This window comes from Anastrepha ludens, chromosome 6 (genome assembly GCF_028408465.1).
Source record: "Anastrepha ludens isolate Willacy chromosome 6, idAnaLude1.1, whole genome shotgun sequence".
Lineage (NCBI taxonomy): Eukaryota > Metazoa > Arthropoda > Insecta > Diptera > Tephritidae > Anastrepha > Anastrepha ludens.
The window spans coordinates 58,801,895-58,821,318 of record NC_071502.1 but is presented as its reverse complement, the minus strand read 5'-3'; the positions used below and the strand labels follow the sequence as shown (position 1 = coordinate 58,821,318).

General features: G+C 32.4%; 1 protein-coding gene across 11 annotated transcripts in view; it reads left to right on the top strand.

Moving 5' to 3' along the window:
- LOC128868498 (protein quiver) overlaps positions 1-19,139 on the top strand; it is a 46,650-nt gene extending 27,511 nt beyond the window's left edge. For 9 of the 11 annotated variants that reach the window (XM_054110655.1, XM_054110651.1, XM_054110652.1 and 6 more), the window contains 3 exons: positions 796-852; positions 11,199-11,345; positions 11,622-19,139. In XM_054110655.1, the coding sequence (XP_053966630.1) occupies positions 796-852; positions 11,199-11,345; positions 11,622-12,124 (707 nt within the window). In that variant the 3' untranslated portion in view covers positions 12,125-19,139. The remainder of the gene's footprint in view (positions 1-795; positions 853-11,198; positions 11,346-11,621) is intronic. The other 2 variants (XM_054110660.1, XM_054110659.1) reach the window with 1 other exon arrangement.
- Positions 19,140-19,424: the final 285 nt, after the last annotated feature.

The window sequence follows — 19,424 nt, the reverse complement described above, 5'->3', positions numbered from 1 at the left end:
CATAAGTACAGATATGAGAGGCCATACAGAAATGACATTTTGGGCAAATAAGTTTGGATTTGCGGGTGCTGCACGCTGTTTTTTCTTACTAGTAATGGCTTCTAGGCCGACTGATTTTCATATAAGTGAGTATTTCATAGTGTACAAATAGTACACGCGTTTTTGAGCTTATATTAAAGCAGAGAAATTTTTTCAAGCAGCAAGTAATGGCCAGTGGTGTGATTTTTCGGCCATCAGTATGCCAAGATATTTATTTATTCAGCATAATTCTGATGTATATAAAAAACATATTTTAGCGAAGGACTTCAGAAACAGCTAAATTAAACATCTTTCCATTCTCTTAAACCTCTTCCTAATCTGTCTACTTTTTATACAATTTATTTTTTTTTTGTTAGAAAACTCCAAAGGCTTGAGTTTTGTATTAAAATAATAACGATTTTTTGAACTCCGTTTAATCTCTGGCTGGGATTTTTGTGATGCTCTGCTCCTCTTTGAAATTATAATATTTTCTTCGAAATATAAGAGATTCACATCTAATTGTTCTTGTTCTTCTTACAAAATAATGGAGCAACCAAGTAACTATTCCTTACAAATGGTATATAAATGTTATAAAATTACAAAAAGAAATAAAAAAACCTTGTGCCTCTTTACATATTTAATGAAAGAAACAAATCTTAAGTCAATTTAACTACAATATCTAACTAACATTGATTTTCTCTTCTTTCCACTAAATGAAACACCAAACAAAAACAAACAAAAAAAATATTTGTCTTTCTTCTTCTTTATTCTTTACAGCGGCATTTGGAGTTCTCATTTTCATTTGGATTCCACAAGTGTCAGCTGAATGTCAAAGTATGAATTCATGCCTAAAACAAATGTCACTTTTTTCCATTTGCCAAAAAACAATGTATGGTATATATTTTCTTAAAAAATTACCGCTCTTTTTCTTTACACAACAACTCCAAAAATAACTAAATTAATTTTTTTTTTCCTAATTCTACATTGATGCGAAATACGTATATACTATATATATTATAAAAAAAAATCATAATTTTAAACGCAAGAAATGATAAATGTTTTAAGCTTTTCATGTTAGATTATAAATTAAAATATTTTTAAATATTTTATATTCGGGAATTTAATAATTTTTATATAAAAACGCATACATTCATTCATTGCCTAAGCATATATTCCATTAACCGCTTATATACAATTTTTTTTATTATTTCTATTTTCAAATGGCTTAGGTATACATGTAAATATTTTTAAAAATTATCAATTCATAAAATAATTTTCAAAAAATTCTGGTGATGTTACAACTAAATATTTATTACAGAGCGAATTAACAGAACTGTAATGTTTATTTTTGAACAGGTTTTTACCTGTCTTACCTAAAGTAGTGAGCTGTCTTCATGGTATTCATATTGGTCGGGGAACTCTACTTAGAATAGGTCACGATTGGAATTGCTTCATTTACACTCATGAAGGGTGGATGTAACCCCTTACGGGCACTCTTACATATATTTTCGTAGTTCATTATATTACATTCATTAAAGCGCTGTCGCTCATTTATCTATTCATTTTCTGTTAGCCTCTACCTGATTAAACCCTCTTAACCTAATCTGAATGTAATGGTATTCCACGAAAATTGTGGACCGATAATAAGGTGAGAAGCAACGTCTCTTCGAAGAAAGGTACAACTTCTCTGAGCGAAAAGTACGAGGGTTGCCTTTTATATTTCTGGCTTTATAATGGAAAAATGAACATTGATGGTTGAAAATGGTTTAAGGTTTTTCAAAATACATATTCTTTACACTTCTTCTTTCGTTTTGAACCAATTTTCGTATCTACAGTTTCAAGCCGACTCCGAACGGCAGATATTTTTATGACAAGCTTTTTCATGGCAGAAATACACTCGGAGGTTTGCCATTGCCAGCCGAGGGTTGAACGCTACTATAAAATACTTTTTTTTTTATTTTGGTGTTTCACCGAGATTTGATCTATGATCCTATGATCTCTCTGATTTGCGAATGGTAGTCACGCACCTACCCATTCGGCTATGGCGGTCGCCGATGACTGAATTTTTAAAACCATTATAAACAATACTACTATGGCTCACACATCAAAACGTTCTTAATACGTTTATGGTAAAATAAGCCAAATTTTCCAATGGAAACTGCAGATGGCGCCTGACAACAGTAAAAGTACCCATGGCCAGAAATAGCAACCCTCATATATGTTCATACTTGAATTCCTGCGATTACTTCTGGATAAACTTAGAAATTATTTTGTATTATGTGTGCTGTTCATTCTTTTAGCTCAGCGCCTAACTACAACTTGAATTGTCAGTATCGAGAACTATAATAGATTCAACGATTCTAAGGGTATTTTAATTTCAAAACTTGTACATACGTGCATTCTTGGGAAGCCTTGACCAATGTGGTAATTGAAATCGAAATTTATCAAACCCACCCACGTAAACCAAATTGCAGCTCCGTTGACTCCCTGTAATAAAATTAGTTTTCACTGAAATTAAATCCCAAACCGAAAACTCCTTTTAGAAGGTTTTGAAGTATATCAGACAATGTTGGTAAATAATAGCGTACATAATTGAACATAAGTTACAATATAATGTCTGCCTCATACAAGTAAAGAAAAAATTATTTTCACTTTTGACAAAATAACTTATTTGACTTTAGCACGTTTTGCTACTAGTCCAATAAAGCTTGACCTTTTATACAAAAATTTTATATTTTAATGCCAATTTTATTGAGATAGTTTTGAAGACTACTTCAGTCAATGATTAATAACACAGGCCGACAGCATCTCAGACCCAGAAACCGGACTATATATTTTCGAAGGATTTTGATGCGATGAATCGAAATCTGGCCTCAAAATTGCTCTATCAGCTCTGGTTTTCGAGATATCCTAACCCAAAAGTGTAAAAAACACCGTTTTTGCCCATATTTGAGGTTATGTAGCCTTGCAGATGTTTTCTTTCACCAAAATTAAAGGATGGCATCTTTAAATGCAAACCTTATTTTTTCAAATGGCGTTGAGTTTGCTCAAATGTCTATGTTATCTCAATCGATTTTCAGGTGTAGGAAAATTTAGAAACATGAAAATTTCAAAATGCGATATCTCAGCACGGTGTTTTTTGCACTTTTAGGTTAGGATATCTCGAAAACCAGAGCTGATAGAGCAATTTTGAGGCCAGATTTCGATTCATCGCATCAAAATCCTTCGAAAATATATAGTCCGGTTTCTGGGTCTGAATGTTGGTTAAATTTTGTCGGCCTGTGTAATTTAAAGATGTCATTATTACCCTGAAATTTAATGCTACACAGGTAAAATGTGTTAAGTCAAATAGCATTGTTTTGTTAAAAGTCCTCACAATTGTTGTTTTTCCATGTTTTCGTTCTTCTCTTATTCTGTTAAGAAACGAAAAAAGTAAACCCAAAAAGCTTGCATAGATGACCAATCTCTTTATGAATATTAACATAAAAATTTTTGTTAGTTCTTTTAGTTTCAGTTTTAAATTTAAGTTTTTTATATTAAAAAACAAAATGGTTTTACTTTTTAGTTAACTAAAAAAAGAGTTATAAGGGTCATAAACTTATGTAAGATTTGGAATGGGGAGCGATAATAATGAATTAAAATTAGTTCCGCTTCTTCATACATTCCTTAGAATTCATAGACGTGTAGACGTGTAGTTGGAATATAATTTCATTAATTGAGTTACATTTATTTTTATAAAATATAAAAATGTCCAAATCAGGAGTTTTGGATTTCAATTTAAGTAAAATATACGCAATGTGATCTCAAGCGGGAATTTATTTTTTAATAAAATTAAATTCTTTTTATTAAAATTTGTTATATATTTTTTTAATTGAAAAATTTCAAAGCAAAACGAACGTATATAAAATATCTTTCACCCTAATGCTTTTGCAAATCTAAAAAGTATCATCTACATATGCCTGTTGTTCATTGAATCGTATAGAAAAATAGCATACCAATAGCGTCGTCCATTTTTCTCTACAATATTAAATATTATATTACCACATTTAAGTTAATTTCTTAAGTTATTTTTTTTACGCAAAACAGCTATTAATAAAGAAGCGTCTTGCTTTTTTACACCCTCCATTTGATTATTTATTTACACTAATTTTTGTTGGGCGAAAAAAAAATTAAATAAAGTTCTCTCATATAGATGATATATGTTATCCATCATCGTCATATCTATCATCGTACTCTCATACGTATATATCGCTAATTTGCTGCTATAATAATAAAATCAAAAATTATTGTATAAGTATGCAAAAATGAGCTCAAGCTTTTCTAAATCGTTTTTCGACATTTTGATTGGCATTTTTGCAGCAAATAAGCGATATATGATATGTTTTTATCTCATTCAAAGTTTTAAAGTCCCCCAGTTTGATGTTTTTCTTACATTTTATAATATTCATTTTTTCGTTTTAAAGTTTGCCGCTTTTGAAACCAATATATTTAATTCTAATCATAGAAATTTAGTTTTGAAATTCATATTCTATTTTTTGTTAGTATTCAAATTTGAGCTGCATAGATTCTTAATGTGTAATAAGTAATTAATATATGGTAATATATGAAATACTCAAAGCATTGTGATACTATGATGCTTTTAAGAAAATTTCAGTAAATTAGAATCGGATTAGAAAAATTAAATAGCAGCCAAGTTAGGTTTTCACATGCTTGATACACTTCTGTCACAAATGTCCGATTTTACACCTGTTCATGTATACCATATAAAAGCAGTTTCAAGGATAATTAAATAACCCAAAACAAATAATGAAATTTTCATGGAAAAACTATCGTAGTCAACTATTGCCAGCAATCGCCAAATGAAAACCAGAATCAGCTCTTTGAATTAACTCTCATAAAGAATTAACTCTCATTTCGAAGACTTAACGAGCTCTAATGGAGCTGTCTTTAAAAAGTTTCTCTCAATATTCCCAAATATTCTGACATTCTGTAAATAAGAAGATTTTTCAAATGTGTGCTCAGACTCGAATACGATCATATACGAATATAACCATTGCCAAACGAAGAGCTAACTGAAAGAAAGAGAGATTTTTCCAAATTACAATACTTCGCAATAACCCACCGACTTTCCATGGTTTTATGGCATCTGGCTGAATATCCTTTGAAAGCGTTAATTATTTGAAATTTATTGGCATATACCTACATAGTTAAAAAACCCCCAAAGGAAAAATGTCTAAAAGCGTTAAATTGCGCCATCTCGCATCCATTTGTCAGAAAATAAGCAGGACGACTGGAAGGAAAATAAAAATCACGTAATGGGTGGTATATTTCTCGAAAGCTGCACTGAATAAAATTTGGTGTTTCGCTCGTTGTTTAGCGCTATAATCTTCCGTAGAAATTTGTTTCTCACTGCTGAGCAATCCACATCCATTTCAACAAATCAAATGAATTTCAAGCGTGCCTTTTGAAAGATCCTATACTCGTACAGCTAAAACATGTTTCGCTTGCGATAAAATCATTCAAGCCTGTTGTGCATTCGATTCGAATTGAAGTGCAAAGAATTGATTCTTTACATACTGACGACCTTGAGGCATTAAAGTAGTGACCCAGAAAAAAAGTTAAAATGGAAATGCAAAACGGGACTCTAAGCTCTTTCAGTCTTTGCGATTGAATATTTGGAACAATTTTGTTTTTAAATCAGGAGTTGTCGTTTACGTTAATTACCCGTTGCTAGAAATCTGAGTTTTTTCGCCTTACTTATACTAAAGGTGTTTTCCAATAACAGGTGTTATTGGTGAATGGATTGCGCTATCGAGAGATGATTAACGATTTTTTAAGGCCGGAATTGGATGGTATTGATCTGGACAACGTTTATTTTCAACAAGACGGCGCTACATGCCACAAAAGCAACGAGCCCATTGATCTTTTACGGGAAAAGTCTCCGGCCGTGTTATCTCTCGAAGAAGTGATCACAATTGGCCACCGACATCTCGTGATTTAACACCTTGTGACTTTTTTCTCTGGGGCCACGTAAAAAAAGAGAAGGTCTACGACAACAGGTCGATTCAAGACGTCAAAGATGGAATTCGTGAGGCTATCAAGGACGAGGACATAGGGCAGCCACTTTGCAATTCGGTTATGGAAAATTTCATGAAAAGGATATTGTCCTGTAAGCGTGGTCGTGGTGGTCATTTTCCTGATGTGATTTTCTACTATTAACGGCAAACCTTCCTCTTTATAATGAAATAAACATCGAATATCAAAATAACACCTCTGTTTGGAAAACCCTTTACATTAAACGCTGTACAACGATGATGTAGGCCTACAAGTTGTTTCAGCAATAGCTGTCAAAATGGAGAAGAGATAAAATTCATTCACCGCAGTCAAAACGATTTCTCACTAACTTAGCAAGGATAGCAATATACAATTTGTAGATCATCTCATTTCTGTATACGGCTGCAAGACATAACAGTGGTGCTACTTTGATTGCATACAGAAGCCACAGTTAGAGAAGAAGCCACAATTGCATACAGAAGCCACATACTATATGCGCCACCTCTTGACACTCACACTGTATGTATATTCACAGTATGCAATATTGTCGAACTCTGCAAAGTAACCAGTTGAGAAAATACAGAAATTTGCGTATATCCCGGCACAGCTACTCTGCTCTGAGTGAATTTGAAAAAGTCACCTGTTAAGCTAACGTAATTGTAGAGATTTTCTTAAGCTTTTTTGTTTACTAACAACCTTTTTCTTTCTATTCTCTATTGTATTACCTTCCTCTTTTACGTTAACCCAGCCTAACTCTTCATTTTGGTTTTGTTTCGTTTTTCACAAGGCTTATCTGAAATGATGTTATGACAGAGTTACATCCATTTTCCCACTTCAACTAGCGTAATCTTATTTTCTATCATTTTTGTTGCATATCAGATTACTTATTCTGGATAATCTTTCTTTTCCACATTCATATTTTTGCAGTAGTATTAGAATAACTGTCGAGCTGCTTGCGCTAAATTTTTGAGGCGAGCAAAATTATCGAAGAAAAGTACCCCAAATCTGAATACCAGTTTATATTTTTGCTCTGTTTGTTAACCTAATTCATGAAATTTCATCGTCATTTAACCAGTCATTATTCCCGTTAATTGAGGTTGAACAAATAAAATGGAAATAATGCTTTAATAAAAGCCGTTGCATATTAATGAGAAAAGGGGAAAATTAAATAAACTATTATAAGTATTTATAGTTCACAGTTTATATGTATATTTGTATATATGTATATAAAAACTAATTTCCATGCTTCAAATATATTTCTATGAAAAAATGGCAAATATTTCATAATTGCAAATGGCCTGTTGGTGTGGCATATGCAAGTTATAATGGCAAATTCATAGTACATTTTGCTGCAATCACCATAATGCCAGGTTATTTGTTTTTATCTGTGATGTGCGCCAGTATAAAAAATTAATATGTAAATATCCCTTGCAAGTGGATGTAATATAATTTTGACTGATTTGTTTTGGAAATGCTTAGCTTGGTACTTAAAACAGAGCTTGCACAGCAGATTTACTTAAATTTGAAAAAAAATTTTTCAATTGTTTTTTTTTTTGCTGAATACTTCTAGCTTTCAATAAATCTCAAACATTTTTATTGACTTTTCGAATTTTTTATTTTATTTTTTTTTTTTTTTAGTTTTTGCTTCAATCTGATTGCTCGCATTTTGGGTTTTATAATTTTTTCATTAAGAATGCTCTTCCAATTTCTTAAACACAATAATTTTTTTAACTTTTAGCTTACAATTATATTATTTAGATGGGTAAACAATTGTTTTAAGTTCATAGCACTTTATGAAATGATTTGAGAAAAAAAGGATGCATGAAAATATAAAAGATTAGGTAAATGAAACAAAACTTGAAATAATTATTAAACCACAGTCAGTATTCAATACCATAAATGCGTTTATAAATAAACCTTTAAGAATAGAGTTAGGCCAGACTGAGATGCTTACGTGCCACATGGACATTTATAAGTTGAGCAGTGAATTTCTCTCACACTGCTGCAAATGGTAATGGGATAACCAATCATTTGCATTTAATTTTGGATTTCAACCGTTAGAATTATCTTTTCTCTACACTCACGTAAGCAAGCCAATGCTATTAAAAGGTGTTTCAATAGGGACACAACAAATTTGTAGTTAAATAAAACACAGAATAGTTCAGATGTTTGGCTAAAATTTGTTCCATTTTAGTTGTTAAAATATAACTGTAGAATTTGTCATCTCCATTCGGCCGACCCATTTCTCGAGATTAAACGATTACCAAATTCCGCTTCTATATATTAATTGTTTGACCAACTGTGTGGCATGTGGCACCAATCTGCTTGAACCACAAACCACCGTTGTCAAGTGCATCCAATTTTGCGCCTACAAGTCTTATCAAATTACTTGATATGAACTTTATTGACGGTGATATATTTGCATCGATTAAGCCCTCTATCACCACCATCTTGAAATCTAGACCATACGGTCCCTATTGTGGACGCCACGAGTTCTTGAAATGATTTAACAAAGGGTGTAGAAAAATATTTTTGCTCAAAATTCGCCATAATATGGACTGAGCGATTGCCGATTCCCGTGAACAGTAGCGAATCAACAGATTTGGGTCACTTTGAACTGAAGCACTTTTGGCTGTGAGATTTTCAGTACTTTATGCGGTGCGTTGGTTCGCTAGCAAACAAACATTCAGTAGTGGTTAAGTTTAGTCGACCATGGCGTAAGCGAGCCGCCTGATGGAGCGAATATTACGGCAAAATTTCAATGAATTACAATTACTTTGTTAGTTAGCTTGCTTAGTACGTATTTAATTAAGATCGAAATTAGAGTTCAGAACAGCCATAACCTTCTTTGTTTTGCCTGCGTAGCACAGTATAACGAAGCGGCCAAAAATGCGTTCAATTTTATTTTGAAATATAGGTAAGATTTGTACTAGTTAAATCAACCAATACTCCGACTAAACCAAAAATAAAGTCTCGAATTTGAGGTCTTGAAAAAAATTATATTAGCTTTAAAGTAGTATTTTACATTGTCCTTTTTGGGAACGTATTTTATACACAAACAAGTTTCGGAAAATTATAGAACTTATTCAATCTGGCCACGCTGATTTTTTGTTTAATGCTTTAACCAGCTATTAGAAACATTGTTTTAAAATAAGATATTTTTCAAATAAGAAAAAATATTTAAAACAAACTTTCGAACTGAGTTAGAAAAAACATTGTGAAAATAGTCTTCCAATATATAGGTGCGCAACTAAGTTCTCGCTGTTTTTTTATGAAAATACAACTTTGTTCTGAAAAAAAAAGTGAAGTGAAGTGAAGTGAATCATTGAAAGTATTACCCATCTTTCTGGTACATCTCGTATACCGTCACGTTAAAACTGTTCATCTTTTGTGGGTATCCAAGGATCAATCCATTTTTTGATATCTTCATATGAATGGAACTACTGGTCAGCTAGATCATGTGCGATCGATCGGAACAGGTGATAATCGGACGGCGCAATATCTGGAGAATATGGCCGGTGTTCCAGGTAGCTTTTAACGGGTTTGGCAACGTGAGACCGAGCGTTGTCATGCTGTAGAATCACTTTATCATGCCTCTCCGCGTATTGGGGCCACTTATCGCGCAGTGCTCGACTAAATCGCATCAATGGTAGTCGATACCGATGCCCGGTGATGGTTTCGCTTGGTTTTGACCGTTCATAATAAACACCAACTCGGTCCCACCAAATACATAGCATAACCTTCGCAACGTGAATAATGGGCTGAGACGACGACGTAGAAGTATGACCGGGCAGTCCCCTATGAAACCATTTTTCATCACCCGTCACGATGCGATGAAGAAAACCCTTCCTTTTTTGCCGCTGGAGCAGTTGTTCACAGGCGAAAAAACATTCGTTCCAAGTCCCCTGTTTTCGATTCATTCCCAAAGCATGAAATCGCTTGGAAATGGATTGGCGGGTAACTCCTAATACTGAAGCAAGCTCTTCTTGCGTGTGACACGGATCCTCATTGAGCAATGCCTCCAATTCAGCGTCTTCGAAAGTTGTTGTCCTACCTTCACGTTGACGGTTGTCAATATTAAAACCACCGTCTTTGAAGCGACGGAACCAATCTCGGCACGTTGTTTCACTTAATCAAATCTCTTTGTACTTGGCGTCCATCCCTTAAAGCAGCATTTCCATAAACTTTTTGTAGCTCTCGATGCGCTTCAGCCGTCATTTTTTCGAATGAAAGAGGAAAATCAACACTTTCCGCAAATGACGGTCACAAAATCAGACATTTTCACAAAATCAAAAGTATATGATACCAAAACAAACTCACTAATGTGTCGAAGCAGTTTATTTACCATATGTCTAAGCTTGGTTTATGACGTTTAGGTTATGTTAGAATCGACTAGCACACATCATGAATGGATAACGACATCTATTGACAAACAGCGGGAACTTAGTTGCGCCCCTAATATTGTGTTATTTCAAAAGAAATTATAACTGGAACCAACTTAATAATAAAAACAATTCTCAGGGTTACACTGTGCGTAGTCCGACCAATTTCTTTTGCTTTCCAATTTGTGTGTGAAATAATTCTTCAAGTTAAGAAAAACAAAAAAAGCTTGTTTGAAGGTTTAGTTTGAGTAGACCAACCAGCTAACTTTTCTTTCATAGAACAGTTTTATATTTTCACTATCCTCTCACTATGCGCTCAATGCGCTCTAAAACTATCTATCTATCTGTGAATGATCAATATGTAGTTTAAAATGTGACACTGAAACCCAAGTTGACGGAAGCGCTAAGTTGACTTAAGTTGTTTTGTCCCCAAATATATTTTACCTGTCCTGCTTTAAATTTATGCACCTTTGTAATGTAGTATGATAACGTGTAGTAGTATGTAAATATGTATATATTGTAAATTTTATTTCGTAGTTGATGCTGCATCGCATAAATAGTTTAAAGTTCAGCACAGAGTTTGAAAATAAAATGCTATATGTAAACTCAATAAAATTGTAAAATAAAAAGAAAAAAAAAGAGATAGAAAAGAAATAGAAATTTTTAGTTGCACATACATTAACTAATTTTGTTTCTTACAACTTTCAACTAACATTCTACGCGTGATCATACAATCACGCACAGCGCGCTCCATCTACTGCTATGAATGTGATTCGTGGACGGACGCACGGTGTAAGGATCCCTTCAACTATACGGCGCTGCCGCGCGATCAACCACCGCTAATGACCTGCAATGGCTGTTGTGTGAAAATGGTGCGGCATTCTAAATCACGTAAGTCCACAAAAGCAAAAAATTAAAAAAAAATAGTTTTTAAATAAAATAAAATAAAAACCGTGATTTATCGATGGGTAATCACTGAAAAGAGCCATATGAACTGAAAATACTTGCATTTTCTAAATGTAGCCGTAAGCAATTTTTACAAATTTTATGTGCAACATTTCCTTATGTACGTAATTTCAAATTTCATTTACCTGTACATATAAATATTTATTATTAATCAATTTTTCAAATTCACTTTGATTTTTCTTCTCAATCGCCTATTTGCAGCCTACGAAGTTGTACGGCGTATGTGTACGTCGCAATTGCAAATAAATTTATTTATGGTCGATCATGTGTGCATGATGGAAAGTTCAGGCAATGGACATATGTGCTTTTGTGAGGAAGATATGTGCAATTCTAGTAAAAATTTATGGCAAAATGGTTCACCATACCATTACATCATGATCTCTGCGCTCTCATTCATACTCTATTTACTCAATCGTATACAATTGCTAACTATCGTTCGACAATTGCAAATACATAGACAACAAAAACAAAAACAGCCACAACTACATCCACAAACAGAAAACCCAAATCAAAAACAAAAACAAAATCAAATATTAAATCAATCACAACATATCGTCAATCGAATGCTACTGCAAATGCAAAATCAACATCAAAAACATAATAAGCTACGCAAAATAAAAGAAGAAGAAAAACACCAACAACCACAACAACAAAAGAAAGTCGAACAATTCGAACAAAAACAAAAATTGCCAATTGTCATTTAGTTATCAACAGTACACTCTTCCGACGCAAAAACAACCACTACCTGTACAACCGTTCATTGCATGTCCAATGAAAACAGATACAACAATCAATTTGTTTACACCTCCCGTACACATATAGATTGAAAGCCTCCTCCAACCCCCTACATACACACAAACACTAGAAATTTGAAAAAAAGAAATACACACCGCCAGCAGCATATGCTCTAACAGCAAGGTGTAAAACGGCCACCACAATACACAGACACATACATAATTACATCTCCCATGTGTCCACGAAAGACATGCATACATATTTATAGAAACTTTAATTACAAAATTAAACAATTGACATAGTCGCCCATACGCTCTAAGCTACCCCTGACCCTTATAACATAAACAACATACACACACACTTGTGCTCTTTGCCCTAAAAACTTTTGCTAAACAATAAATTTTAACTTCTTACATTTTGAGTACCCTCCATAGTTGGTAAATATGTACCTACATTAGCATTAGTTAGAAATTTGTTCCCTAAATTTTTTATTTATTTTTTACTAACATTTAAAATAAAACATTTTTCCTGATGTTTTTTATTAGTTTTTAGTTAGTAACAGTTATTTATTATTTAATTTAATTTTGTATTTCAACTAAACAAATTTGTCTTTAATTTAGTTTTAGCTACATTTTTTAAATTTTTTATTTTCTAATTTTCTGAACTTTCATTTTTGATTATTTTCCTTTAGTATGTAGTAGTAATTAATTAGCATTGTATTTCAACTACTATGTATTTTCTATATATTAAGCTTTGTATTTCTAGAATGAATTTATTTGTTATTGTTTTTATCAAATCGTTACGTATTGTTTAATGAAAAGAAAAAAGACGTAGTTATTAATTGTTAATTAATTTTTGTAGTAGTAATAATAAGTAAAATTAAAAAAATATTTAAATGAAAAGCGTAAGTGATTAGTGCGAACACTAAAACTCCATACGGCCGAAAGATAAGTAAAACTATTTTAAAAAAAAAAAAAAAAAAAAAAAAAAAAAAAAAAACTTTAAAAATTGCATGCACGTTGGCTACAAAAACAAGCAGCAGCAATAGTGGTATATGTAGTGGAAGTAGCGGTTGTGCATCACTGAGCTTTGTGCGCAGGCGCCGCAAGTTTGTTACATTTTTATTTAAATCAGATATATGTTAAGAGGATTCGTATTTTATCTAATTATATATATAAAAATATCTGAATGCAATTTCAATGTGAAAGTAAGATTTTCGATCGCATGTAATACTCCTTCCTGCACTTAGAACTTAATTGTATGAGTAAAATGAGCGTAAGTGGATTATTAAATTTTGTTGGCTATTTTTCGATACTCTTGGATTAGCCTTAATCTCACAAAGGTAAGATTGGGGTGTCAAAGAACCCAAGTATACTACGATCTAAAATATTATTCCTTTACCAAATATAAATTGTATGCCTAAAATCGGTTTAAACTTTCTTACAACATAAAAGAGATGATTTTTTTGTTTATTCGAATATACAAATTTAGATTCGGCTTAAGTCAAAATGTGTTGAATTCAATTTCTTGAATGAGAGCTAATATCTAGCTGCGGTATTTTACAGTTAAAAGCACCGTCTGCTCAGAATAGCTTCATATGACATCCTCGATGACGCTCAGTTCTCTCTAAGTGAAAGTGTAACCTACATTCTCGCATAGGCTTCAAAAGCTATAGAGCCAAATAAAGTGCGGAATACTTTTACAAGTTCTTACATACGGAAGGAAGTAACTCCGTTTTGCCCACATAAATTTAACCGAAGCAGTTTTAAATAACATAGAACTCAGGCTAATTAATGCCTTTGAAGAAACTTGGTTGCTACCACAGACACATACAATTATGCCACTCCATTTCTCTTTTAAATGGGCAGTATTTACTTCGGCTTGAAGTGCATCAAGAAAGAGTTGTAGCTTATCCGAAATACCTAACCATCATTTGGTTCAAGATACATCGGTAAAGTTTCTAAAATGCATCGTATTGTGATTAAACCAACACTTAACTTCTAAAAATTTAAATTTGCTCTTCAACAAATCCCAACTTTTATTTTTTATCAAATACTCACGGTTGTGACATTCTCATGATTTCCGCTGCCTGTATAAAGTTGTGCAGGAAAACCAATAAAATGACAAAAAGAGAATCTAACGCCATAGTTGTAGAAATCTTACTTGTCCTGTGATCAAGAGATATACTAATCTTTGCAGTTTATTGAGTCGTAGTATGAATTTTTTCAGCTAAGTCTTAAAAGCATTTTGCTTTTTAGAGCTCTGTCATATTTCAAAAATATCAAGCAATCGCAACAGCAATCTAACACAAACAGCTGTTTTTTGTTTACATTTGCGATTTGTTGACTCCACTTGGTTTCTAGAAGTGTCGTAAGTTTCACAGTATTGGCGCGCCTTCATAGTAATTGAATATACCATACTATTTTTGTTCAAAACAATGAAAAAATTAATTTTCCGAAGGGCAAACACAAACCGCACAAACTAACTAATAATCCCTCTCTTGGTTGCATAGTTACGGCTCTGACTGTTCGCAAAAAAATTCTATAGAAATCGTTTATGTTTAGAATATGGCTCGTACTGTTAACATAACATTTTCTTTTAGACCAGGAAAGTTGAAGTAACTTCGTTCTGACAGAGAGTTTATGAGCCTGGATGCAAATGCAATGTTTCAGATGAAACAAACCTCTTGATATCTACAAAATCACAAAATCTAAATCACAATTTTAAGGCATATTGGAATATGTATTTTCCCCCTGTATCCCAAAAATTCGGGTTGAACCCTTATCGCCGTGTGAATGGTACGTTTTACAAAACTTTTTATTTTTATACAAAAATTTTCAGATTCGTTAACTTTAATAATTACGCTCGTTTCTCGCTCCGGATAGGTAGTTTAGTTTATTATAAAAAAGCATGTAAATAAATTTCTTATATGAAAAATACAAAAATTCACACAATTATCATTGCAAGTAAATATGCAATTACCGAAAAAGGCTAAACAAATTAAGAGTTGAAATATATTTATTTAATAAGATAAATAAAAATACCTACATACTATAATATATTATTAAAAAAATAGATTTAATTATTTTTAATTTAATACAATACATCATGAATACATAAACGATTACTTATATAACACTTTTACGCCATTTACCTATAATTACGTATAGCAGTTAATGCCACAAAGGCTAGAACATTTCTTTTTAAAAAATGTCCGATCAAATGCATACAATTTACGCTTAGTAGTGCCATAGCAGCTTCTTCGTCGAGCATACAAAACTTATAATTTCCAAATCACTCTTACAAGTCTATGTATTAGAGAGAAGATCGCATAATAATCATCTACTATTTATACGAGTACACCTGAGTAAGATTTGATGGTTCAACAGTTTGGCGTGTGTTTTGCGGCACTTCACTAATCTAAAATCAATGAAACAAGTTAAATTCTCGAAGAATGTCAAATGGTTTTATTATGAAGGAGTTCATACTAAAGCGTCACAAAAGATCCGATCACTTTTCCCGTTCGTTGTAGTCATTCAAAATAATTGAGAGACCTGAACATTCGTTCCAAATGTTGAAGTAGAAATGCGTAGAATATAATTCGCCATAGTAACTACTCATTTGAGGTTGTACGTAAACAGAATTTCGAAATGTTATTCTGACGCATAGATTTAGAATATATGTATGTAGGTCGAGAAGGCCTACAGAAGAGTACGGGCAGGCTTACAAAATGCTGCTGGTTACTATCATTTATCGTCCGCCTTTATTTCTTAAACTTTCTACACCCTGACGCCGCGGCCGGTAAAAAATATGTCAGCAAGTAATTTTCACCCCACACTCCAGACAATAACCCTTCAATTCAGTACTTCTAGTGCTTACCTACACAGTAACAGAGTTCAACAAAATGCGTAAGTGAAGTTAAGTCGCTCTTCACGTTGTCTTTCCATTCAGGAGTCCTACCTTTTTTGACAGCCGCTAATAGGGATATGTTCAGGGTTCGCTGCAATATGTCTATGTTGCTGTAAAGCCTTTGATGTGACTCAATACAAACCTTTGATAGATCAAAGTACCAGTATTTACAAAAGTATGCATCATCAAGGATTTCCCATGGAATAGAAATAGCTGAGTTTTGCGTATTTGAGGTTATTTCATGAGGGTCATCTGCAAGTTTTACGGTTGTGATTAGCTTTTTTAATTTTTGGTAATTCACTTTTGTGCGCACGTCAGGTTCAATTTTTCATGTTAGTTTAATTGTGGTGAATTTTTCACCTGACTTTAGCCCTGCGAAATTGAACGATTAAACTTAGTTTAGCTGGACAGCAAAGTTGAATTTGCATAGAAAAACTTGCCCTTACTGCTCTGGCTGGGTCTGAGAGTATTCTATTCGTATCGAAAATTTGCGCTCAACATTAAAATAACACTTTCTGTTAGACCAAGAAAGTTGAGTTAACGATTTATGATATATCGGACTCGTTTTTACCGTTATGCAAATGATACTATTCTCTCTCAATAAATGATTACTGTGGTATATGATACTTATCTTTAAGTTTTTATGCAGCTCAGGAATTTTTTTCGGTATCTGAACAGGTTTAAATCTCGATGCTTAGCCAGCTCCTGCCTTTCTTGGCTCATACAAAAATAATTCGTAAGTCATGCGGGGGGCGCATCGTGTCAGTTGGGTGGGAGAAGGACAGTCGTTGGATTTATTATTATTATTGCCTCCGCTGTAAAGAAGAATTTGCGAGCTTTGTTACAACAACATTTGAAGGAGAGAATTTGTTCATTGAAAGGCAATGTTTAACTGTAGTAAATGCTCGTTGGAAATAGGTTGTTAAATTAAAATAAAGTGTAAGCTTTTAATTGTTTATTTAAAAACTTATTATAGTTTTAATTATGATGAAAATCTACCGAACTAATAATTTGAAAAAATTCAAATTTTAATTCTTCAAAAAAGACTGTCATATTACACACTTGTGCAGAAGTGAGTGAGATAAGGGAATAGAAATCAACTAAATCCATATCGACTGAGAGTGAACAGGAAAGAATCAGGAAATGAAATAAGAAAAACTAATTTAAGTGGTAGGAAAAAAAATTATTTTGTTGATTTACTGCAGGTATTCAGTTATTAAGAAAACACCATTACTCGACATAACAAAGTCACACTTTACAAGCACATACATTTTTTATTTACTTTTTAAGCCTTAGAAAATAAGCTGAGTATGTAATTGGCATCTTTATAAACTATTTTGTTTTACTTTAAAAAAAAATCCATAAAATATACATTTTATACCAACTCAAATCATTATGTTTTCTTTACATTCAACAATCGACGAAGCTACACATGTTATCGTTTCCCATTTAGTCACATGTCATCGTTTCCCAACAGTGTTTGAATTTTATCAACTAGTAAATAAATCTGTGCTTTTGCTTTTGCTTAGTAAATAAATCTGTGCTCTTCATCTTCTTATATTGGATAATTAGCGGTCTGCGCCTTTCGCATAATGCACGTAAAACATTTCTAGCCTGCCTGCATATTTTCGCTGCGTGAATACACTTTCATACATACATATTTACTTTTCAGTTCACTAGAGCTTCGAATGGAAAACGGTCGCAAGGAAAAGGGTGAGTTTGATCCATATTTGTAAGAAGAAGATGAACTGTTTGGAATAACTGTCTAGTTAGTTGCACTCGTAAATTATGAATCTTCACTTTTTACTTGATTTTTTTATTTATACAACGAATTGGATTTATAGGTATGTCAATGATATTTTTGCTTAATATCTTTTTTTTAATAATGAAATTCCAATATGTTCTTTATTAGGACAAATCACAATTAAGTGCAAATGGCCTGAAGGCAGATATAATTTTTTTTGTTGAAATAAATAGTAAGACATAATTTGTTCAACATTTTCTTTAATTTAAGCTAAATACGAGGGTCGATCAACAAGTACAGAAGCTGAAAGCCTTTCTCAATTATTTCAGCTACGTACATCAACATTTTGACCAATTTTGACAATTATTTCTTCATATTCATTATTTTTGTATAAAGCTCATTGTCTAAAGTCCATATAAGTCCAATTTTAAAATTTTATGCAAATATTGGAAAAATTCAACAAAATGTTTATTCTAACTTCACGGTATTCAATTAGAATTTCTAAAAAGAATTTTAGTACGTCGTTTTATTGCACAATAAAAAGCAAACTTGAAGCTGCTAAAAACTCCACAAATTTCATGAGAATTACTCTTTTCGATTCCGAAAAAAATCATACTCATTATCCTCCGGAGCCTTGACTACTTCGAAGCATTAACCTAGAAAAATCAACTTTTTTCACAGTCACTTGGTTTATTCATACTACTGGAATAATTTGACCAGTGCATTCAAAAATTTGTTTTCACGCTTTTACTTCTGGATGCGACACCAACGGTAGTGCAAATTTCTTCGGCTAGTGTCCTATAAAAAAACACACTCCGACCATTCTGTTGGGAGTTTTAATTGCCTTGGAGTCTTATGTATTATTCTCTGTGGAGAAAATGTGAGGATCTTTTACTAAAACTAAAAATTATTCAAATGTATGAAATTTTTCAATTTGAAGTAGATTTTTTTAAAAAGCTAAGCAATTTGATTTTAATATTTTATTTTGATAGCGAATACACTGCATTTTTACTATCAATTAAAGAAAAGCAAAGTTGAATTAAAAAAATTTACGATTTTCAATAACAGTCCCTGCATATTAGAAAAACAAATTCGAATGGCGCTTTTAACCAATTTTGACGAAATGTAATTCGACGAAATTATCGCTTCATTTTGTGAGAAGCTTGAGTAAGCCAGTTACTATTGTATGAGTTCACTGGATCGATAAAAATTAATTCACCAAAACTTAATTGAAAGATGTTTACTTTTTGAACAACTTGAAGATTTATGTAACATAAGTTGGTTATTTTTTACTACGGATCATCGTAATTAAGAATTTTAAATTTTTTAAAATTTAATTTTTTTTTTTTTTTTTTTTTTGCTTTAATTTTAATAAAGTTGCTTCGAAATCTTATTTTACAAATTAAATACAGTAATACAAGATGACGTACAATTAGTAATCCAATCTGGTTTTTGAATAACTTTTTTATTATATAAAAAAAATTATTTTAGGTGATAGAAGTCTTTATTTTACCCTTTACGCACTCCATTGCTTGTATGTTTGTATACTGCAGTGGGAAGTCATTTGCAAAAATTATAAATCTGCGGATAGAGTGATTAATTTTGCACCGCCTTTT